The sequence below is a fragment of the Dasypus novemcinctus genome, chromosome 10, assembly GCF_030445035.2.
Source record: "Dasypus novemcinctus isolate mDasNov1 chromosome 10, mDasNov1.1.hap2, whole genome shotgun sequence".
Taxonomy (NCBI): Eukaryota; Metazoa; Chordata; class Mammalia; order Cingulata; family Dasypodidae; genus Dasypus; species Dasypus novemcinctus.
The window spans coordinates 6,941,409-6,951,438 of NC_080682.1; the positions used below are offsets into that span (position 1 = coordinate 6,941,409).

A 10,030-nucleotide genomic window follows, 5' to 3' on the forward strand; every position below is an offset into this window, starting at 1 on the left:
TGCGGGGCTCCCCTGCATGGGGGACACCCCTATGTGGGGGACACCCTGAGTGGCAGGGTACTCCTTGCGCGCATCAGCACTGCGCATGGGCCAGCTGCACACGGGTCAAGGAGGCCCAGGGTTTGAACCGCGGACCTCCCATGTGGTAGGCGGACGCCCTAACCACTGGGCCAAGTCCACTTCCCTGTAAAAGGAAATTCTATGCAGACTCAAAATAAGCCTCTCTGGGAAGGAAAGAGCTGGGCAGACACCCAAGGCTGAAGCCCCGGATCCTAGCCAGGGAGCAGGAACACAGCCGGCTGAGCACACGGGCCTTGGGGCCGGGTCCTTGATTTGAACCCAGGGCTGGAGGGTAAGGCCGAGCGCCTCCTGTGGCTGAGGCAGCCCCCACCAGTGGCTTGAAGCAGGGGCCCAGAAATGCCCCCGGGTTCCCAACAGGGTCCACACAGAAATCAGCAGGTACAATTTGGGAGGGAGGGAAGTGCAGAGGAAAGTAGTACAGTATGTTTTTTTTTTGTTTTTGTTTTTTTAAAGATTTCTCCCCCTCTCCCCCACCCCCGCCGTGGTCTGCGCTCTGTCCATTCACTGTGTATTCTTCTGCATCCTCTTATGTTATCAGGCGGCACTGGGAAACTGTTCTTTTATTTGTTGTTGCGTCATCTTGCTGCGTCAGCTCTCCGTGTGTGCGGTGCCACTCCTGCGCGGGCTGTGCTTTTCTCACACAGGCAGCGCTCCTTGCGGGGTGCACTCCTTGCGCGTGGGGCTCCCCTATGCAGGGACACCCCTGTGTGGCACGACACTCCTTGTGTGCAGCAGCACTGCGCATGGGCCAGCTCACCACGCGGGCCAGGAGGCCCTGGGGATCGAACTCTGAACCCTCCATAGGGTCCAGACGCTCCATTAGTTGAGCACGTCCGCTTCCGTGTTTTCTTTTTTCCATACTCAGGAGGCGGCTCGAGATAGTTATTATATTTTGCTGGATAAAAGATGTTTTACTAGGTATGACTGTTAAACACCTAAGGGCAATCATTACAACAGAAATTAGATGTACCAAGAAAACAAAAGCTTGTGTAGCAACATTAGTATCAGAGAACATAGACTTCAAGGCTAAAGTCATTAAAAGAGACGTATTAATTTCCAAGGTGCTCCAGCAAAGACCATGAAATGGGCTTCCTTAAACAATGGGAATTTATTCTCTCATGATTTGAGGCTGGAAAAATGCCCAAATCAAGGTGATGCTTTCTTCCCCAAGACCAGGTGCTAGCAATCCCCGGCTGCTCTGGCAATGGCAAGGCACCTGGGGATGGTGGCCTCTGCCGGCCTCTTCCAGGTGTAGTTGACGTCAGCTTTTTCCCTCTGTGACTTTCTCTCCTGCTTTCTGTATTCATTCCCTTTATAAAGGACTCCAGCGTTCAGGGTGGGCCACACCTTACCTGAAGGAGCCGCACCCAAAGCGCCTGCTCACAATGGGTTCACACACAGAACGGTTACTCTTCAAGTACCTGCTTTCCTGGGGCTCATACAGCTCCAAACCATCCCAGGAGACACAGAGGCATAGAAAACGTAACAATCTATCAGGAAAATCTAAAAAGTATAGGCGATCCAAATTGGCTCAAGGAAACAGACAACCATAAAATAAAATAAATGGAAACCTTGACCAGATCACCTCCAAGCAGAGGCCCCAGCTCCTTGCCATGTCTTTCTGGGGGCATGATCCAGTCTCCAACAATGGCTAACAACGTGGCACATCTTTTCATGTGCTTATTGGCCATCTGGATATGTTCTTTAGAGAAATGTCAATTCAGATACTTTGTCCATTTTTAATTGGGTTACTCGTGTTTTGTTTTGCTTTTAAGATTTTTATTTATTTCTCTCCCCTTCTCCTCCCCCCTCCCCTGTTGTTGGCTCTGTGTCCATTCGCTGTGTGTTCTTCTATGTCCGCTTGCATTCTTGTCAGTAGTACCAGGAATCTGTCTCTTTTTGCTGCGTCATCTTGCTGCATCAGCTCTCCATGTGTGCAGTGCCACTCTTGGGCAAGTTGCGCTTTTTTTGCATTGGGCAGCTCTCCTTGTGGGGCACACTCCTTGCACGTGGGACTCTCCTACACGGGGGACACCCCTGCGTGGCACATCAACACTGCAGTGGGCCAGCTCACCACATGGGTCAGGAGGCCCTGGGTTTGAACCCTGGACCTCCCATGTGGTAGGCGGATGCTCCACCAGTTGAGCCACATCTGCTTCCCACTTGTGTTTTTTATTGAGTTTTAGAAGTCTACAGTATTTAATGGTTGTAGTCAGGCTTCAGGAAACCAGTAATTTTTACCCTCAGCAAACTCTTCCAATGCTTACAAAAAGGTGGAAAGTAGTCTACCTCATTGGAAGGGGCTAGAACAACCTTGAAATCAAAATTGGACAAGATCCACAGGAGAAAATAAAATTTTTGGCCACCCTCACTTATGAGTATTGATGTAAAAAAGAAAATCTTAGCAAAACAAGTCCAGCAGTGCAATAAAAGAACATTATTACATCATGACCAAAAGATGTTTATCCCCAGAAGAAAAACTGAGAATAGCAAGCACCTACTATGCGCCAGGGCCCGTGCCTCTAAATCAGCACAGTGGCCATGTGAGGCACAAAAAGGCCAAGCACCTGGCCCAAGACTGCTTGGCTGGTAAGTTTCAGAACCCAGGAGTCAGTCCAGGCAGGCTTAGATCTGTGCTCAGTCACTCCTTTAGGTTGAGACTAGTTCAAAAGAGAGATTAGAAAATCAACAGATGCAATTAATAATGGATGAAGAAAGAAAATATGATCACCCCAAAAAAGTGGAAAAAGCAGCTGTTCAACGAACTCGTGGAAGGGAGAGTCCTTAAAACAATCAAGGTCTCTACTAAAAGCTTCAACAAAACTTGTACTTCCTGGTTGCTATGACAATTGTCACACAGATGCATTGTTTTAATATAAGGAACAGGCCAGAACCCTCAGCTTGTTTTGCCTTCATGCCTGATAGAAGGAGAGGCGTATTTCCAAGGTAGTCCTGTGCAACCAAATAAGCCAGCCTCTAACGAACAGGCCAGTTCACATTTTATTCCCTGGAACTCCCAATACACTCTGTTTGTAAAAAGAGCCATTTGGAGGCAGAATGCAGCAGGTGTCCTGAAAGATGCCCTTGATGGGTTGGGGAAGACATCACAGGGTAGGAAAGGGCCGTAAAGGATGACGGAGGGAGGAGGGTAGAGATGCAGGTGAGCAGTAACTTTATCATAAAAAGTGCTAAGGCATCGTTGTTTAGAATTTCATCAGTTTTTGCACCGGCATCAATAGTTCTTTTCTGTAGATTGTCTAGATTTCTATTTTCCCAAGCAGCTACTATTAATTAGGGGAACATAATCAGAACCACTCACAAGAACTCCATCTCTAAGGATCCAGTGGAAAGCTGCTGGCTTAAGGAAACCTAAAGGCCTATGAAATAAAAAGAAAACACCTTAACAAACATGACTGGGGATATTAATTGCATGCTTTTTCACACTCCCATGAAAGTCACACACAGATAAGGAAGCCTGCTACTATTGCCATTAGCCAACATTTTTTCTGATGCCCCTAGCTGGTGCAATAAGACAAAAAAAGGAATAAGGTGTCCGATATTAGGAAGGAAGAGACCAGACTCTCATTATTTCTTGACAATAGGATCATTGGCATAGAGAGAAGAATTTCAATGGATGGGGGGAGTTTTTCGCACTGGCACTTAAGTGCTCCAGCCTGGGAATGACATACACTCGGACCACAATCCTTTGATTAGAATAGTTGGCCCTTCCCAACTGCAAGGGGGCAGGAAAGTGTCTTTCTTCCATATGCCACAGGTGAGCAATAGAAGTCTCAAAGCAAAGAGGGCCCCACACGGAGTTGCTCCAGTCTTCCTGTGCTCCAAGCCTGTTCTTTTTAAGGCAGTATAATATTCCACTGTGTATGTACACACGTGTGTGCACCTTAACGTACCCAGCCAGTCCCGATGGTCAGCCATGCTTGTTTTGATCTATCATGATCGCGATACGTGAAAACTGTTTATGCCTCAATTCACATGTGAGCAAGTTACTTTAAAACTTTGTGACCTACTTTGCTCATAAATAGGAATAAGAGTACCTGCCTCAAGGATGGTGTGGACTAACACATCATTCAGTGTAGCGCTTGGCATGCAGTAGGTACTCAATAAATGTTAGCAAGGATTGTTGTCATCATTTCCAAGTGCAGCTGGAGGTGGAATAGGGGGTGGGGGATCTGGGCACTCTTAGTTTTGATCTTCACTCCCTGAATCCACTGTCCTCCCACTGGGAACATCCCAGCCTCTTGCCCCAGCCAGTGCACCAGCATTCCTGCCCCGGCCTCCTGGGTGGCACTCGGGGCAGCCTGGCATGCTCTCGGCTGCTGTGTGCCCAGGGCTCCCAGGAGCGTGCAGGCATTCCAGCCAGGTGCCTGAGCCAGGTTTGCTCTGGAGCCTCTAAGAGGTGAACTCAGCCGACCTGCTGCTGCCTCGGCTGCCACACCCCTGCACCCCAGGGCAGGGCACCCGTGCCACACAAATGGGACCTGAGATGACATTCCCTGGAAATTTCAACCTTCCATAATGAATCCTCTCAGAAATGGAGGTGTGGGAGGTTGAGGTTCTGGATGGTTCCCCTTACTGTTACCCCAAAGAAGTGCCTGCTCCCCCCAGGCTGGCCCGCTGGTCTCTCCAGCTGCCCCACTGGCACCTCCAATGTCTCCGCGTGGCCTGGCCCCTCTCACCACCTGGGTGCCACGAGTTCTCCCAGGCCGGTTGTTCCCTCCTGCCCCACTTCATCCTTTAGGGACCTGGATGACGAGAGGAGGTGGTAGGAGCTCCCCACCCCCACTCACTGGCCACCAGGTGAGCCCCACCTGAGCAGGGTCCCTGTCACTCACCCAGCCTGGGCTGCTCAGGCCAACCCCACATCTCAGGAAGCTCCTGTCCACACTGCTCCTCAGGTCAGGGGTCCCTTCAGCTGCCAACCACCTGGGCGCGAGCCCCTTACACGTGACCGCCCTGGACTGGAAAGCCTGTTTTCACAAGTGAGCCCTTCCTCGCCCTCTGGACGGCGGGTCCTCCAGGCAGAAGCCAGGCTATTTTCTCCATCCATTTTACCTTTTTCTCTTGCTGATTCCAGAGTGCAGTAAACACAGACTGGGTGGTCGAGGGCTCCAGGAGGGTGTGCCACCTGGGTTTTAGGACCCCAGATCCAAGCCCTCTCGCCCTGTTCCTCAGTGCCCCCCCCCCCAGGAAACTCAATGCTCACAGCACAGCTTCTTGTTCAGAAATTTTACTGATCCTGGGGAAAGGAAGGCACAGGCCGGGTGCCCCCGCCCTCACTGTTTCCCGTTGCCGTTGATGGGGCGGTTCAGGTGCTCGGGGGAGGCCAGGAAGGCCTTGAGCTGGGGCCGGGCGCTGAGGCGCGCCACGTAGGCCGAGAGCAGGGGGAAGGCGTCCAGGCAGCCGGGGGCCAGCACCTGGTGGATCAGCAGCAGGTCCAGCAGGTTGTAGTCGGCGAAGGAGATCTGTAGGAAAGAGGGTCCGCAACTCAGGGGTGGGGCAGGCGGAGGGTCCAGCTGGGCGCCCCATTCTGCCCTGCCGGCTGGCTCACGTGGCTTCTGCATCTGAGGGAGCCACAAAGGGGCGGGGCCTGGCCGAGCGCGCACCTGGTCGCCCACGATGAAGGCCTGGCCGCCCTTGTTCTGGGCCAGCAGCGTCTCGAAAGGCTTCAGGTGCCCGGGCAGCGCCCGCACGTAGTCCTCCTTGCCCGCCTCCTGCCAAGAAGATGCTACCGTGTAGCCGCCTCCACAGCTGCCCAGCCCAGGTCCTGGCTCCAGCCCCCAACGCCCCCCATCCGCCCAGTCTCAGTGAATGCACAGCAGGGCCCGGGTCCAATGCCCAGATGCCCGTTTCCCACACCAGGCCACTACAAATCCATTTTGGCTGTGAACTCCTCTCTTCTCCCCGCCCTGCTATTAATCTCACCAGATTATCGCAAAAGCCCCGGAGCTGGGTGTTTTACCCCCTCCCCCGACCTCAGGGCAAGGCCCAGCCAGCTGGGGTGCAAGCAACCTTGGCCTGCTGCCCCTCCAGCTCCACACCCGAAACGCCCTCACCCAGACACACGTGCCAGCACGTGCGCCCACACGTGCTCACACACATGCACTCGCACACTCACATGCACACACACATTCACGCGTGCCCACACACCTTCACAATGTACACACGCGTGCACACACACACACAGGCTCCACCTCTACTAAGCCAGCGCCAGGCCTCCTAATGTTCTGCACATCTGTACACTTCTGTGCACCTGAAAGTGCCAGGCCCCACCCCCCACCCCGGAGAGGACCCTTCTGACCCCCTCAGCCCCAGCCCGGGGGCTCAGCAGCACCCCCTGCTGGATGCGTCCTGTCACGACCCGCTCCTCGTCTGCGGGCCACCCCCAGGCACTGAGCAGCGCCCCGCAGCCCAGGCACCCCGTCTGAGGGCCGAGGGTGCAGGAAGCCCTCGGTTGGTCCCCCAGCACCCAGCCCTGGCCGCACTCACATAGTTGGTGTAAATGAGGCTGGCGTATTTGCAGCGGAGGTCCTCCACGCCGTCGTTCACCACGTCCACCAAGGCCGCCTCCCGCTGGTCCTTGCCATATAGCCCTGGGCGGTGGGGTAGACAGCATGACTGGGCACCTGGCCAGCAGGGGACCCGCCCTCTGAGCCATCGACAGGCTCCGGGGCTGACTGCGGGCCAGGGCACAGGAGGAAGAGATTGAGACTCACACCCAGTGGGTGCCAGCGGGAGGCAGCCTGGCAGGGAGCAAGGGCCGCAGGCAGACCTGGCCTTGACCCTCAGCCAGACAAATCACCTCCATGGGATGCCTTTCCTCAGCCGCAGAAAGGGAGTGGCATCCACTCTGCAGGGCTGCTGGGCACCCTGATTTAAGCTGGAAGCAGCTGGGACCACTGGCCCCGAGTCAGGGCCTGGGAGGACTCTGGCCTCTGTGCCCCTGGCCCCTGCCGGGAGCAGGTGTCCCCGCGGCCTCGGGACTCACCGAGCGAGCGGCCCAGGTGCCGCAGGATGGCGTTGGACTGGTACAGGGTGAGGTCTCCGTCCTGGAACTTGGGGAGCTGCCCGTACAGCTGGGGGGGGGGACACAGCTCGGTGAGGGACGCTGAGTTCAGCCGCCCCCCACTCCCTACCCCCCAAGGCCCCGCCCTCCCCCCAGGCCGGGCGCTCACGCAGGCGGCCTTGAGGTCGCCCTGCAGCCAGGTGTCCTTGGTCACCACCTCCTCCTTCCAGCTCTGGCCCTGGTCAGCCAGCAGCATGCGCATGGCCTCGCAGCGCCCTGGGGAGGGGGCGCAGGGCTGTGGGGAAAGTCTGCCCCAAGCAGCGAGGGGCGGGGCGGGCGCGGTAAGAGTTTGGGGGCTCCCGCCTTAGCCTGGAGGCGGCGATATCGCAAAGGAGGCTGGGGAGGGCGAAGGGCTAAGCGGGGCTTCCTGCCTCCCGGGTGGGCGAGGGCCCCAGCTCCCCAGCCCCCGCCACCCTCCCTTCCAGTCGCAGGCCCCTACCTCGAACCGGGAAGTAGACGATGGCGTAGGGCGGCACTAGGACGGACAACGAGAGGCCGGTTAGAGCTCGCCAGGGGCCGTCCCGGGGAGCGCCCGCCCCTGCCCCTGGGCCCCACCGCGGCCAGCGCGCCCGGCCCCCGGGAGCCCGGGAGCCTCTGGGGCCGCGACCTGACGCTGAGGGACCCGGCCCGGGGAGCCCCGCGGCGCGCGGACTCACTGGCGCGGGGCAGGGGCGGCGGACTCAGCGGCGCGCAGGCGGGCTCGTGCCTCGTAAGGGTGGGCCCGCCCCCGGGGCTGCGTCACCGGGCCCGGCCAGCCGGAGCCGCGCGGTCCCAGGAAGGGGCGGCACCTTCCTGCGTTTGGCACCCTCCCAGACACCGGCATTCTTCTGGGCAGGGAGAAGCTGGGAGAAAACACCACCCGTAGAGAAATTAATTTTCTACGGGGACCACGAGTCGGTCATTCTCTTGCTGCCCCCTCGGGAGGGTGGCAGGGGCCCTCGATGCAGGGCGGGCCTGGGGGGGGGCGGGTTGGGAGGAGGCCGGCCACCCTAGGCCCAGCTGACCCAGCCTCAGGGGCCTGCACCAGCTCAGAGCACCCCAAAGGGCCATCACGGGGCTCCTCCCCTAGGGCCACCCAGCCAGAGGTGATGCGGGCAGGGACAGGTGCTGCTGGGGGCAGGCAAGAGTTCAGCCCACGGGCGGACTGAGCGGAGTCGCCCTCCACGCAAGGCCTGAGCCTAGAACATTCCAGATTCCAGGTCTTGAATCTGGCCTCCTCTTTTTTTTTTTTTTTTTCAAGAACTTAATTTGCTCACCTGACTTGAGCTGAAAGCAACTCAAACTTGCCTGCGGGGGGTCCGGGATGCCTGATACTCAATGAGCTACAAAGGCTCAAAGAACAAGAGAGCAGAGGAACAGTGGCCTTTTCACTGGCAAAGCCGAGCTCGAGCTCACGTCTGCTTCTGTCTCTCCGGCAGCCCCCACCCCCACCACCCACCTGACTGCCCCGCAGGCTGCGGGGAAACGCCTCCCTCTCCCACCGCCTCTCTGTTTGGGGTCTTTCCCCTGGGATTTGGCGCCCAGGCCTGGGTGACTGAATCGGGGTGCCCACGGCTGCTTCCCTCACAGCCTGCCCTTTGCTCCCAGGCCCTGGGGAGCCGCCGTGCCCTGGCCCCTCTCTCCTGCAGGGGCGGGTGGCCCTGGGCTCTTCCTGCCTGAACTGGAGGTGGGGGGGGAGCTGCAGGGGGTCCGCTGTCTCCCCAGGCCCCTCCCCTATGCCCTTCCCCACCTCAGACCCCCTCCGGCACTCCCAGCACCCACCACCCCGAGGCGGGTTAGAATGAGAAACAGGGAAAGCCCACCAGCCCCAAGACCCCCCTGGAGCCCCCCGAGGGAGGCTGTGCTTGGGAACGAAGCCAGACCCTGACAGCAGCACAGCCCGCCAAGGCCGCAGTCACCAGGTCCTGTTTGAAATTCCTGGGCGCAAAAGAAGCCCCCATAGCTCCAAACGGGAGGGCCTCCCCAGGGGTTCCCTGAAAGCTGATTGGGGAAGGCAGAAGGCAGGTGGCTGCGCTCCCTCCCTAACGGGGCGAAGGGGAGGAGGAAAACCTTAAAAAGGCCTCCCCGGGGCCGGTAGCACGCCCACACCTGTGTCTCAGGTGTGCGCTCTCACTTTCTCATTTTCCAATAAACTCTTTTTTAATAGCCTTATTTTTCTGGCACGTCTCTGAATTCTTTCTTGCAACATGGCCAAGAACCTGGAAACCCAGCTCTCGGTAACAACCCGAGTGTCCCTTCAAGGGCCTGGGGCAAGAGTGTTCTGGACACACGCCCAGAAGCAGAACTGCTGCCTCCCAGGTAGGCACTGGTCTGGCACCAGTAAAGCCAGGCTGCTTCCAGAATGGCCGTGCCGGCCCACCCTCCGCAGCTGTGCCCGGAAGTCAGCCTGCCCGGCATCTGCTCCAGCGCGGGGCGGTAGCAGCTTCCCAATGTGGGCTCATTACAGTAGGTGTAGAGCAGGGCGTGGCGATGGTTTAAGTTGCATCGTTCTCCTTACTAAAGATTTTGATCAGCTCTTTACGTGCTTCTCAGATTTTGTTTTCCTTTCCTAGAAATTGCCTATTTATACACTTTGCCATTTTCTCTTGGTTTTTTTTCCTTCCTCTCCACCACACCCTGATGTTTTTGCTCTCTGTGTCCATTTGCTGTGTGATCTTCTGCGTCTAGTTCTCTTTTTGTCTTCTTTTCTTGTCTTTTCCTCTAGGATTCTCCAGGATTCAATCCTGGGGATCTCTGATGTGGAGAGAGGTTTCCTGTCACTTGTGCCACATAAGTTCCTGGTGTCTGTTGCGTCTGGCCTTGACTCTCCCTTGCGTCTCTTGTGTTGTGTCATCATCGTGCTGTGTGGCTCACTGCATGGGTACT

At 56.9% G+C, this 10,030-nt stretch overlaps 1 protein-coding gene across 1 annotated transcript; it reads right to left on the reverse strand.

Moving 5' to 3' along the window:
- Positions 1-5,313: 5,313 nt before the first annotated feature.
- LOC101437314 (glutathione S-transferase P) lies at positions 5,314-7,902 on the reverse strand. The gene is made up of 7 exons (XM_004481613.2): positions 7,822-7,902; positions 7,605-7,640; positions 7,275-7,381; positions 7,088-7,175; positions 6,589-6,692; positions 5,706-5,813; positions 5,314-5,564 (listed from the first exon to the last, which is right to left on the reverse strand). Coding segments are annotated over exons 1-7 (633 nt in total). The 5' UTR covers positions 7,823-7,902; the 3' UTR covers positions 5,314-5,375.
- Positions 7,903-10,030: the final 2,128 nt, after the last annotated feature.